This window comes from Solanum dulcamara, chromosome 6, assembly GCF_947179165.1.
Source record: "Solanum dulcamara chromosome 6, daSolDulc1.2, whole genome shotgun sequence".
In the NCBI taxonomy this organism is placed as follows: domain Eukaryota; kingdom Viridiplantae; phylum Streptophyta; class Magnoliopsida; order Solanales; family Solanaceae; genus Solanum; species Solanum dulcamara.
In genome coordinates this window covers 58,397,723-58,411,729 of record NC_077242.1, presented here as the reverse complement: position 1 = coordinate 58,411,729, position 14,007 = coordinate 58,397,723, and the positions used below count along the sequence as shown (strand labels likewise).

The following is a 14,007-nucleotide window of genomic DNA, read 5'->3' as shown; positions in this document are numbered from 1 at the left end:
TTCAAAAGTCTTTTTTACTTTCATAAACTCTACGCCAAGTCAAAAATTAAAAAAACAAATTGAAACGGAGGGAGTAACATTTTATTTGAAATATATTGTCGTCACTAAGAAAATTTTCAGAGTGAAATCAAATGCAACAATACGAATTAATCATTTCAGATGAAAACTCTGCATTTAATTTAAAAGTTATTAATTCTCATAATATAGTTCATCTAAAGTGTTCAAAGATCTTAATTGATCACGCACTGAACATATAGATGTATAGAGATGTGCCAGTTAAATGGATAAAGATAGTACATGATGAGTAAATAGAAAGAAATCATCAGTATAAATTGTCTTAAATCACCAAGTCCAATTCACTCAAATGGCAACCAAAAAAGTACAAAATATGAATATCAGCAGAGAAATAACTGATGTGGTAACAAAAAAAAAAAAGGACATATATGGATAAAGATATTGGTAACTTTGCTCAAATTAAACCGCTAGACCAGCAATATACTTGACTCCCGTAGGAGGCAGCCATGAGTTGCCCAAGAGGAATTGAGCTACTGTAAAATTATTTGCCTGTGATGAATCATTGAGTAGATGATAACCAGGCCAACTGACTCTACCACTCAAACCAGCACCAGGCCCGTAATTCTGATACTCTGCGTAATACAATGTGTCAAGCGACATATTACCATTCCACTCTAACCACCCCTGAGGCCTAATTACGTTACTCATGTAAGATTGCATGATCACAGTTCGCGAATACGTCTTCCATGGCCTTCCAAGATATGTGTATGTAGAGTTGAGGGAAGCTATTAGATCTGGTTCACCAGATATGTTGGAGAATTGGATGGTGAACCCTGTTGTCTCAGCAATTTCCTTTCGACCCTGAGCTGTAATTGTGTTCTTTTGTTGTGGCAATCCCTTTCGCGCTAATATTTGACAGTTTTGGAAGATGGCTGTGCCATCTCCGAAAATAAAATCAACGGTGCCAGTAATAGTACAGTCTCTGTAGAATTGTCGCATGGAGTGGGCGTAGAGAGTGTCCTGGTAGCCCCTCACCGCGCATCTGAACAAGACGGACAAGTCAGAGTCAGATCGAAATGCAACTGCTTGGTGTTTTTCAGGTCCTGCCGTGTTCTCAAATGTTATGTCCCGTGCAATGAATCCTTGACCTTTCACAGCTGTATCAATGGTAGAGTCAAAATTTGAACAAAATATTTTTTGATAAAAAAAAATTCAGACTAAATATATTATTATTGTTATCAAGAATTCAACAATTTGTACATATATAAGAAAATATGTTTTTGTTTGTTTTACTTAATGTATAAATTTTCAACTAAGAATTCAATTGAACTCCTTTCACTTAAAAGAGCTCTGCCCCTGGACGTATTATTCACATCACATATGATACAGCCATACAGGAACACCGACATTGTAATTAGCATGATGACTCAAATCATTTTCGAACGTTGCGTTGTCTTATAGCTAGCTAGTGCGTGTTGATTACTTTTGGGGTCGGTGGCTAATAAAAGTTATGTATATATTAGTAATATATCAAATTAGTTATCATAGTTATTTTATTAACGTAAGTAATGCAAAGATTATTTATTCAAATATATTAACTGTACATATATTCACTATTCAACATAATAAGAATATATAGATTTTCTTATAACTTATACATGTATTAGTTATTCAGTTTTTTAAATAGTAAACCAAACGCAATATAGTCTCGCTAGTGACATCAATTAATCTCTTATTTTATGTACTTTTGATTTAGATAGGAATGCAGAAGGCAGGGGGAAGGACAAAAAATTAATGGCAATTTGATCAATTATTTTCTTTGTATCAATGTATGTGATACCATTCCAATTTAAAAATCAAACAGTTTAATTTTGATCGTAAATATTGACATGAAATTCTTAAATTTTTTGAAATAACATTTATATACTTGAAAACAACATAAAAAATACTATAATTCATAATACAAAATATTTTACGCTAAAAAAATTATTTGAATCTCGAAGATTCAAAAAAAGTCACATAAATTGAGACAAATAATAGAAATAGATATTTTTTTTGTTCCTCTTTCTTATCTTTATTTTAAAAAAATCTTTTTTAAAAAAAAATTGTTGATCCGAACATCTTGCAGTCAGATCAATATGGCAAGTACGGCCAAATTATATTCTATGAACAGCCAACAGATATGAATATAATGGGATTACTGGACTGTAGTACTCCATGTATTTAATTTATTTATCTGATTTTACATTTTTTAGCTATAACATTCACTTATGCTTTTCATTTTGATTTGACATAGACTTTTACAAAAAAAAAACTAAATTTTCCTATTTTTAAACTAAAATATTTAGAATATAACAAACTGCCTATCAATCTATATTAAATATATCATGTAAAAAATTCAAATTAAGAAATTACTAAAAAAAGAAAAAGGTACATTTTTTTTTGGAAACAGAGAAGTAATTAATTTGTCAAGCAATGTATTGACTGATCTATATTTGCAGACATTCCTTATGGGCCATCATCAAAAAGCAGAATAAATAATGTCATTTTTATAATCTTATTATGCGTCCTATCATTATTAGGTAAAGGTGAACTAAAGATATGACAATAAATGAAAATGAAAAGCTTACCAAAGGTTGCAGATCTGTAAGTGGTCCATCCATCAATAAAACTTCTATCCCCAGAAATAACAGTAACATCAATTCCATCACCAATCATCATAATGTTCCATTTCTTCTTGCTAATCTCCACATACTCCTTATAAATTCCCTTCTTGATATATATCACAAATCTTTTTGTACTTAATTGTGGTGCTGCTTCTATGGCATCTTTAATATGCGTAAAATTACCAGCTCCGTCAAGAGCTACCACAGCATCTGCAACTATCCCTTTAGTTGGAGATGATGCTTGCAACAATTTTCGATCTTTTTGTTTAAGCCATGAAGGGAATGAGTTTTTGTCTACTTCGTTTGACGTTAATTTCCTTTCTCGGGACCACTGCCACGGCTTCCCACGTCCACCATTGGCCTCGGGGGCGTTCTTATGAACGGGGCGGACCATATAAAGAATGTCGCGGACTAATGAAGTGACTTGGTTGAGACTTCCCGCAACCAAATTCTTGACAAGCCCGTTTGTTCCATCAAATCCTTCTATGCATGTGTCTTGATTAATTAGTGCTCCACTTAAATAATTCTTCAAATCTTCACTTAGATTACCTGTGCTGTTATTTTTCCCTGTCCCGTCATATACCACCATCGTTATTAAAAATATAATGTTCTCTAGAGTAATGTTTCTGTTTCAAAAATAAATGTAAATAAATACTATAATAAGGAAGACAATTATTCAATTTATTTGACACTTCTTTATTCTACGTTCTCGATACTCCTAGCCACTCCGACATGTATTTGCAAGAGCATCTTAGGATCGGATTCTTTGGATTATGGGATATGACAATAAAGTGAAGATAAAGCTGACCCCAACAAATTTGAAAATTATGTAAATGTTAAGAGTAGATCTCCAATTATTCTTTTGATGACAAAAGATGAAAAAGATTTGAGAAGTATATGCATTTTCTTTCGGGGAAAATTGGGTAAAATTTTGGAACAAGCTAGACAATTACTAAAAATTGATTTTCTCTTTTACTTGGACACTTTAGCAAAATTATAAGAGAAATAACTATTATATTTTATTTTATTCTACCCTTATCATCAAGTAACATTTTCTCAAACTAATTAGAGGAATTTTTCATGTACAATTGGTAACAATAATTTTGATAAAATAAACACTTAGGAGAGGAAAACTATGCAAAAGGGACTAGTCAAAAGTAATGGAAGGAGTACTATTTTGGAACGCAAGAAGTGCTTTACTGTGCTTTCTTTTCTCAAGAAGAGTTTAAATTTTATGTAATGATTACATCAAACTAATTATAGAATCAGGTATTCTAAGAAATTGATTACTTATAATATCTAAATACTTTAATTGATGAACTATAATAAAAATGGCAAGTAATTTGTTATCACAGGTTAATTAACTGCATCATAAGTAACAACTAAGCTATCAACAAGGTATGGAGCCGCCTTTGTTAGGAAGCTATATTGGGACTTTTCGGTGAATCCGAATATAGTTGGACTCCAATACGGGTACCAGACACCAGATGAGAAATAAGAAAAATATAAACTGCAATACTCCGTAAGTTTGGGTTACGTTTAACTAGCTAAATGTGCGTCATTCGACCCGGACTATGAAAAGTTGTATGTGGGAGGTTAGATATCTATTTCAAATAAGAGAAATTGATTTTTGATTTCCATTCATTCAAACCGTTTGTTAATCGAAACCACATACCAAAGTTATGGTTTTTGTCAAATTACTGTGCAAAAGGGAGAACTCGCGGAGCAAGGTTCAAAGCGAGGAGGGACCTCGCCCTGGACCTCATGGAGCAATCTAAAAGAGGGACCTCTCCTGGTCTTCGAGGTGCGAGCCCACCCTTTGCGTTGGGCCTCGAGGCACGACCTACTTTTTTTCTGGACAATTTCGGACTGTGCTCTATAAATACGCTCTAGCTCAAAATTTTAGTGGCCACTACATTTTGGACAACTTTTTGGGAGAGAAAACACTCTGAGGCTTCTCTAGAATACCTATCTACTCAATCCCCAAGAATATAACGTCAATTTTACCTCAATTTAACAGAAATCCTTATTCTAATCAATAGATTCTAGGAGTATGATTTGAAATAATAATAAAATGATTTCTAGGGGGATTTGCAGCAAGAACTAACGATTTGTTACATTAAGAACGTTCTTAGCAAGGATGGAGGTATGTTTCTTTTCAAACATACTTTTAACTACAAAGAGAAACTCGATGCGAGCTTGTCCCACACGTACATGATTTGTCCTACAACTGGGACTATTTGAACTTGATTTTAAAATGATGATTTTAAAATGAATTTTGTTCTATGAACAAGCCAATGATTTGAAACATCATTAAACGACTTTAAACATGAATCTCAAGGGAACAATTGTCCCTATTATGGAATGACGATTGTGGAATGATCTTTGGCTACTACACCCTGACTTATTATTTTCAATTGATTTGTCATGATTGCAAATTGTGTGTTTGGAATACTCCTTGAGAGGATGATATTGGGCTCAAAAGTCTATAATTTTTAGTACATCATATCTTTGTATCTTGAGTATAGTTATGTGGATTATGTGTTATGTGGATTATGTGTTATTGAGACGTTTTGAGCTTATTATGTATTTTATGCGTGTAGGAAATGCTTTGGATTGAAACGAGCCAAAAAAGAATGAATTGGAAAGAAAAGGAACGTTCACGTACTGGCATAGCGACAAGGCCAGCAAGCCAATGGATCTAAGCAGCGACGCGAAATAGTGAAGTCATGCAAAATCTGTCCTCATGTATGACGAGCAAAGCTGAAAAATCACCAGGTAGCGCACGTAACGCGAGCCCACACCTGTGTTTTCAGCTTTTCCTATTTAAATTTGGTTGGACTCGGACGACTTCCTACTCATCTTAAACCATATAAATATCCCAAAACACATTTTTTATCGGGGAGTTTCAACCTAAGTTTGGAAAAAAGAACCATTTTTGATAATTAGGACGTGAAACCCACAAAAAAGGAAGTGATAATTGAATATTTTTCTGACCATTAATTTAATAGAAAAAAATACTTATAGTAGAACTTAAGAAGAAAAAATCAGCCCTGTTTAAGAAAAACTAAAAAGAGCATAAAACAGAGGATTGGAGTTAAAAACTTCCTATTCATGGGAAGCTAGGTTCCAAGTCCCAACTCAAAAGTAGTACAGTAACAAACTTTTAGTACTCAAATAAAGTGTAAAAACAAGAAAAAGGAACAAAACAACTATTGTGAATTAAAGTTTTAAAGCGAGTATCTCAAAAAGAACAGATAAATAAAGTGCGTTAAGCTTTTCCTAAAGGGCATAACTCATCAAAAATGAACAAATTAAAGTTAATGGTAATTAAAGCAGCTGTGTAAGATTGATAGATACCTTTGGGATTCTGAGAAGCAGTAAGAGTCCAAGTAAGTTCATCTGCTGAGAGATCCAGCAGATCAAGGCAATCAGAAATGGCATTAGAAAGTCGAAAATCGCCAATGAAGCTAGCGAATTTGGACACTATGGAAGTCACTTGCCGGACAGTGTCGATCGTGGACTTAACCGATCCCACAAACTCCGAAGCTGGCACTTGTAAACATTCTGATTGAAAAAAATCCTCCTCCACCCCACAGCTCATCGAAGGACAACTACTTATACATAAAAGTACCAAAATCACTCCACAAAATAAATTACCCATAATGACGTCCCACACTTAAATTAATTTTTGAACATGCACGTAGTTTAATTTTGGCTAGTGCGCCTATGGATCAAAAATTTGGTTGATAATAACCTAGTCGTAATTATTAATAGGAGAAGGGATCAATTAATGAATATATAGAAGGGGAGGAAAGGGGAAAGAGAGAGACGATCATTTATTGTTGTGGTTAGGGGACAGGTGAGAGCATTGAAGATTGGGAGCAGAGGGAAGAGATCTATATATAAGTAGAAGGGAATGTGCATGGATTTAAGACTCTCACCTCTCGTGTTGACCTATTTGTTAACCTCATCAGTTCCTTTTTACTCCATCTGTTCCGATATATGGGCTACTATCATTTAATTTTGGGTAAAGTTTAAGAAAAAAATAAGCTTTTTGAAATAAAAAATTTAAAGTTAAATTATTTTTAATTATTAAAATGTGACATATTTTAACATAGACTAAAATAGAAAAAAAGCATGTTATCCAAATTGAGACAGAAGGAATACTATTTACTGCTTATATTTACTTTTATTTATCAAATATTTTAAAAATAAATTTTCACTTTTACTTGTCACTTTTAACATATAAAAAAGACAATTATTTTTTTCATGTTTTACCCTTAGCATTACTTATTTATTCACCAAATCATTTTCCAAAATTTAATACTAAATTAATAAGGATAGTATAATAAAATAATCATGTCAATCATGATTTTCTTAATAAGTGTGTCAAATCCAAATGTGACAAGTAAAAGTGAATGAAAAGAGTATTAAAAGTTTATTTTATAAATTATTTTTATTAATTATGCTTTAAAAAATTAAGATTAATAACATTTTATATACTTATTTGATGATAATATAATTATGATTTATTAAAAAAAATCAATGTAATATTAAAAAAAAAGTTAAAAGAAGAGAAAAAGAGAACGTAGACAGGCCTTTTGAGGTTTTGTCGAAGGGTGTCGGTGACCTTGCTCCTTGGTTAAAATGTCACTGCCAAGTGCTAACAGACAATGAGAAGTGATATTTTAGGTCGGTAGTAGGATAACTTTCATTTGACGGTGAAACGTAACCACTGCCTTCCATTTGTGCGTCCCGCTTAAGTTTTCACAATTAGGGGTGTGTTCGGTGCCAAGGAAAAAGTTCTCCAAATTTATTTATCTTTTTTTGAAAAATAACTTTTTAAAAAATAAATAGATTTCTTGCATAATTTCTTACGTTTGGTATGTAAATTAAAAAATATTATTTTTAAAATATTTATATGTAATCTATTAATATTAATTTCGGTGGTAAGGATGGAATGAGTTCGAGGATTAGAATATCAATTATAGAAATTAATCAATTTTTTTTATTTTTAAAGCATTTATTTCCTAGCAAAAAAAATTAATCTTTGAAAGATAAAAAATTAAAAAAGAATTTCTAAAAAATATTTTCCTCCTTACCGAGCACACCTTTAATTGGAGCTGTTTCTTGCTTTTTGACCAATGTTCAACCAAACCAATTTAATGTCTTCTTCCTTAATGTCGTCTTCTTTCAATTTAAGAGGCAGAATTTTACTCTAGCACGTTATTTTTAAAAATAAGGACAAACACTTGAACATTTTTGAATTTATGATCTCAAAAATATTACTTTTATAATATTTATATGATCATAAAATTTTGTTATTAAAAATAAAAATAAAAATCTTTTCAAATATAAAATTGAATCAGTCTTTTTCAAACGATTTTGTAAGAAAATAGTGTCATGCAAATTTAACTCGGGGAAGTTGCAGGGAACAATATGTGTGTCATTATAAACGAAGTATCATCATCAATAAAAGTCTATATAATCAAACCCGAACTTGTTTAGAATTGATTAATATAGTAATATGAATTGTTTAACAATGTGAGTGTTTATAATGGCGGAGCGAGAAATTTTTCAAAGAATGTTCCAGCATTGAATAAGTAAATTTTGTTTGATAATAAGCTGCACCAAAAATATTTGAAATCAAACTAAGCAATGTTAGGAATTGCCTTCTTTTTTTAATGAATGAATGCACCAAAATATTTAAAATTAAAATGCATAGTATTTAGTTCTGATAAGCTCATATTTAATTTAATATGAAGTAAACATAGGGAGAAATAATTAAAGAAAGAGAGAAGAGAGTTTCATCTAGAAATAAATCACTTTTAGACTTAAAGCGTTTATCGACCTTTAGCAACTATAAGGATAGTAGTGAGACGAGAAGACGAGAGAGCAGAATGAGAAGGGATTATTTTTTAAAAAAATTGAAGAACATTTTCTGTAATTATCCGCTAGGTCATTTTCTTTAAATTCGTGTGTTTGGCGTTTAGAGCTTTCCTATAGTGATCCCAAGTCATTTATGACTTGCTGAGACCGAGAATTTGATCACCTAATCGTTCCTTTGATTTTTATGCAAGTTTCTGTATTTTGTAGCTTTTGAAGTTCAAACGGTTCACTTTGGTCAAAACTTTAGGTAAATGACCTCGGAAATGCAATTCTGATGGTTATGTCAGCTCCAGAACAACGAGTTTGGTCTGAATGAACCCTTGGTTTGGGTCCTGAGGCTTCCGAACTCATTCCAACTTATCTTGTAGCTCATGAATAAAATGAAGCTTGGATATAGGATCCACTTTTTTCGAGACGCCCTATCTTGGAAGTTTCTACAATTTTGTTAAGTTTGAAATATCGTTTTTGATTGGGTAGCATATTCTGTCTGCATTGGTGGGACCCTGTACTGATTTCAAAAATTCGACAAAGACTTGGGATTTTAATCCCCAAAAGCTGGTGCACCAGCTGCTAGTGCAGCCACTCCCGCGGAGCCTAGGCTCGCTCTTACGGGGAGCAAGCCGCTCCTACAAAGTTGGCCACGCTAGCAGACCTCGCTCCTGCGGAGCTTGTCAGTTTTTGATAACCTTGCTCGATTTTATCGGTGAATTGTCATTGCTTGAATTTGCTGGCTTATTGCTTATATTTTGTGGTTTACAAAGGTGTAGGTAGATTGTAGATATGTGTATCTAATTTTTGTGGTTGTATCTAGCAATCTAGTGGTTTAGAAGTTGTATCTAGAATTTCTTTTGTGTTGTATCTAAAAAAGAATTTGGGATTTATTAAAATATCCAACGAAATTGAGTGCTTTATTAATTCCTCAAACAAATGTTGTAGACGAAAATATTTTTGGGTTTTATGAGCATATCCAGTTAAGTTGAGAAAGTGTATCCAACAAAATTGAGTACTTTATTAATTCCTCCAAATGAATGTTACATATGAGACAAAGTGACTTTCCCTAAAATCATTGTATCTAATAAAAATGAGAAATCTTTGATACAACTATGTTTAACGAATAGATACAAGACTCTAACCAACAAAACTGAACGAATAGTTACAACGAAATTGAGTGAAAAGGTACAACGAAATTGCTATATCGCTGATACAACATAAATTTCAGAAGGTTGTATCTTAGATATAGCACGTGTTTCAAAATGTTATATCTGAGATACAACACAAATTTCAAAACTATTGTCTATCAAAAATATCACTTTATATAGTAAATCAACACAAAAATAGCTCCATTTGAAAACAATTCTCCAAAATAATATCTCATATAATATATATAAGGAAGTCTACGGGATTGACAACTCCTAAATTGGTCAATCATCAAAGAATTCACACACCAAATGATATAATTGATGATGTTAGAGAAGTCTATGAGAATGATATTTCTTACCATCAAGCATGGCGTGCTAAGAAACGTGCACTAGAGATGATAAGGGGTAAACATCCCGATGGATATAAAAAGCTGCCTATATATATATATATATATATATATATATATATATATATATATATATATATATATATATAAGGATGCACAAGTCAAAAAAATAAATTTATGTATCTGTTCATAGCTTTAAGGCCATTGATGAAGGAATTTGAGTTCAACAGACTGATAGTTGTTGTTGATGGAGCAGATCTTGGTGGGGCTTGTAAAGGTACCTTTGTATCTGCAAGCACACTCGATGGGGCATGTATGTAATTTTTATTTTATTGATTACGAATTTTAAAATAATAACTATAGCAATAAGAATCTTGTACAATATTGTCACGATCCGGACTAGGGCCTAACCGTGACACGGTGATCGGGAACCCGCAGAATTCCAACCAAGCCTCTTAGCATACATTGCATTCATAAGGTCAAGTAAAATAACAAAGGAAGTAACATGATGGGCAAGTCTCAAAATAAAATCTAAAGATAAAGGTGAAGCTTAGGCCCGATTAAACGAACGTACACATTTTTTTTGTCTAAATATGCCTCTACTATACTAACATTGGTGAGGGGATAGAACAAGCCACTAGCTCACCCAAACACAAAAAAAACCGTTCTCAAAATAACAACATAATCTAGAGGTAGCAAGAAAATATAAGCTCGATAGGTAGTCTCCGAAGCATGAGGACTTACCAAATCAAGTGAACAAGTCTTTTATCTAGCCACGAGAATGTGTAGGGTCATCACCAAGCCCTACATTATACGACAATGTAGGAAATGAGAAAATATATGATTCTCATTCTCGAAACTCCACTGGTTCTCTCCTTTCTTTCACCTAAACAATTTCATTGCCTCACTCCGCCCTACCCAAGTAAGAAATCACAACCAGGCAAACAAAAGAAGTATGCGTTAGTACTTTGAATGTACTAAGTATGTGATCATGCAATGCAATATGCCATGAAATAATAAAGTGACATAACAAACCATTCTAAGACCATAAAATTATTTAAATTACTATTGGAAATCATGAATCTTGACAAAGGCAATATAGGAACCATCATGAATCATGAAGGACTTAAACATTATAATGGTAATCATTAGTCATTATAGGAAACCATGTACTTTGAAAAAATCATGAACTGTAATGAAATATACCATAAAACTTTGAAAGAAATCTTTAACCTTATGAGAGCACACACTTTACTTTGTGAGAGACACCGTTAATCGACATAAATTATGTGAGCTATAACATGGAGTCCCAATGTTTACCCACACATCAGAGTAAAGGGGGAGACTACTTGCCAAGGTTGACTCCTATATTCCTATGTGGATCCACTAAGCTACGTGAAGGATCGAGCCTCTACTACGGCTGACCCTTAAAGAAATTGAGCCTCTATTTCGGGTGATCCTTTATCCTACGGTGACACATAGTTATGGGAAAATGGGATCTTACAACAGGTCTCTTGCCTCAACTATGGGAGAGAGTGCCTATCCCAAGGTCCACTCAGTGCTAAGTAAACTCTCAACGGAATAGACAAATCATTAGTCAACATCATGTGGAAGGGGCCATATCTACTACCCTTCCACTATTTATAAAAACATAATCATAGAATAGTTCCTTAATCTTATCTCACATAATGTCAGTGTAGGCCTTTCATCATTACATATCTTTATTCATATAACATCTTTAAGGCCTTAACTCACCCTATCATTATCTTGCTTGAAATATCATAGTATCACCATTCATAAACTACTTTGCATAAATCAACTTTAAACTCATTCATAAACCTTTTCAAACATTCATAAAACTTTCTTTGAGTATAACTTGAAGTTCATGATCATAGCTTGTACTTGAAATTAGGGTAAAACGTGAATACATGATCAATTGACTTGAAAATCATGAAATTGACTTGAAAACATGCATGATCATATATTTTATGTCAACCCATAAATAATTCATGAAAATAATACCAATTGGATGCATAATTGAAAATATCCATAATCCATATTATGAACCATAGAGATCAATGTAGTAAAATTCATAGAAAAACTCTTCAATTCCATGAAATAATCATCAATTTATATTAAAGTAGATTCATAATCATAATTAGAAATCATAATTCATGCAATCAGAATGAAGATCATAACACCCATAAAAATACATACTTTAATTAATTGAAAAAGTAGTAAATTTGTTGGGCTCCTAGGGTGAAAGTACCCTAGGATCAATTATCCACATACCTAAGATCAAAGAATTTTGAAGAATTTAAGAGTTTTGATGGAGAGCTTGAGTGAATTTTTTGGAAGTATTCAATGGACTCTTTGAGAGCTTTTGTAGAAAGAGAATTATTTGAATAGGTAAATTGTGATAGAATGAATGAAATTAGGGACTTAGGATAGTTTATAAGGTTGAATTAGTTCTAAAAAAATATCCAGGTTCATTAACTAACAATTAGGAAAATTTCTATAGTTTCCCCACTTAAAAACTAAATTCAGATAGAAAATCAAAGCAAAGTCTGTGACACGGACGTGCTCTCAGATAGGACAATTTTGAGCAAATGAGACTTTGGCCAGATTTTAATTCGGAGAAAAATTTACATTGAGTGGGAACAAGTGGGCGACGCAAACCTGCCGTGCACCTCACTATTTTGTGCAATTTCTTGAAAAATTTATCTTTCAATATACGGGTCCTAAAAATTCACCGAGACCATTTTTGAAATGCTTAGCCATCATATATCATATTCCAACCTTCAAAAATGTGGGATGTTACAATTATTATGGAATTTTTTATGATTAGGATGTATATTGCCATTAGCTTATAGTATCGTGGACACAAAAAATAACTGTTCATGGATATGGTTCTTCCAACAATTCAAAAATGTATTTGGAGAGCGTGAAAAAATGTGTGTTGTATTGTATAGAAATGAAAGTATAATGAAGAGCATAAGCATTGTGGTTCTAAATGTTCCTCATTATGCATGTATATGATATCTTTAAAAAATGTTTGTACAAACTTTAGGAGGAGCAAAACCACACTATATGATTTATTCTATTCAATGACAATGGCTTATTGAAAAGAAGATTTTAAAAAAATTGATGGCTAAACTGGATAAAAGTAATCACAGAGTTAAAGAGTACCTTGAGGATGTTGGGTATGAAAAGTGGTCAAGCGTTCATGCAACATATAACAAAGGAAGAATGATGACTTCTAATATAGCAGAATGTATCAATGGTTACCTTGTTGAGGCGCAAAAACTACTTATATTACACTTCTTGGAAGAGGCTAGAATTCTATTTAATTCTTGGAACTGTAAAAATAGGAAAATAGCCTCGTATACAAATGAAATATTAGGCAGAAGATTTGAAGAGATATTGATTGTAAAGACATCTAAATCTTCGAGAATGAAGGTATGTATCATAATCTAAATATCTTATGTATCTGAAATGATGTATCAATGGTATGTTTGATCAGATTTGTTCCAAAGCCTAAAAACAATATATTTCTTCTAACAAATCACTAACTTTTTGAATATTTGTAGGTTGTTCCATCATTTGAATTTATTTTTTCAGTTTATGAATCTGGACGAAGATATATTATGTGCCTTGAGCGAAAAATATGCAATTGTGGGAGATTTCAATTTGATGAAATACTTTGTGCACACACAATTGTTGTTTTAAAGAGCAAGAATGTTACAAATATGCATCCCTACTATTCTGATTATTACAACTCAGCTGCGTTGTCAAACACATATGAAGTTTCAATGGCTCCAATGCTAATTAAGGAAGATTGATTAGTTTTAGATGTTTTAGACGAAATTATGTTGCCGTTTAGATTCAAAGGATGACTAGACGACCAACGAAAAGAAGGAAAATGAATCCAAATAAAAAGCTAACATC

The 14,007-nt window shown here is 32.4% G+C and overlaps 1 protein-coding gene across 1 annotated transcript; it reads right to left on the bottom strand.

Moving 5' to 3' along the window:
* Positions 1-298: 298 nt before the first annotated feature.
* Positions 299-6,657, bottom strand: LOC129891195 (pectinesterase/pectinesterase inhibitor PPE8B-like). Its single transcript, XM_055966472.1, has 3 exons — positions 6,042-6,657; positions 2,646-3,248; positions 299-1,172 (listed from the first exon to the last, which is right to left on the bottom strand). Exons 1-3 carry the CDS (start codon positions 6,343-6,345, stop codon positions 475-477), a joined length of 1,605 nt encoding a protein of 534 aa, XP_055822447.1. The 5' UTR covers positions 6,346-6,657; the 3' UTR covers positions 299-474.
* Between the last annotated feature and the right edge of the window lie 7,350 nt (positions 6,658-14,007).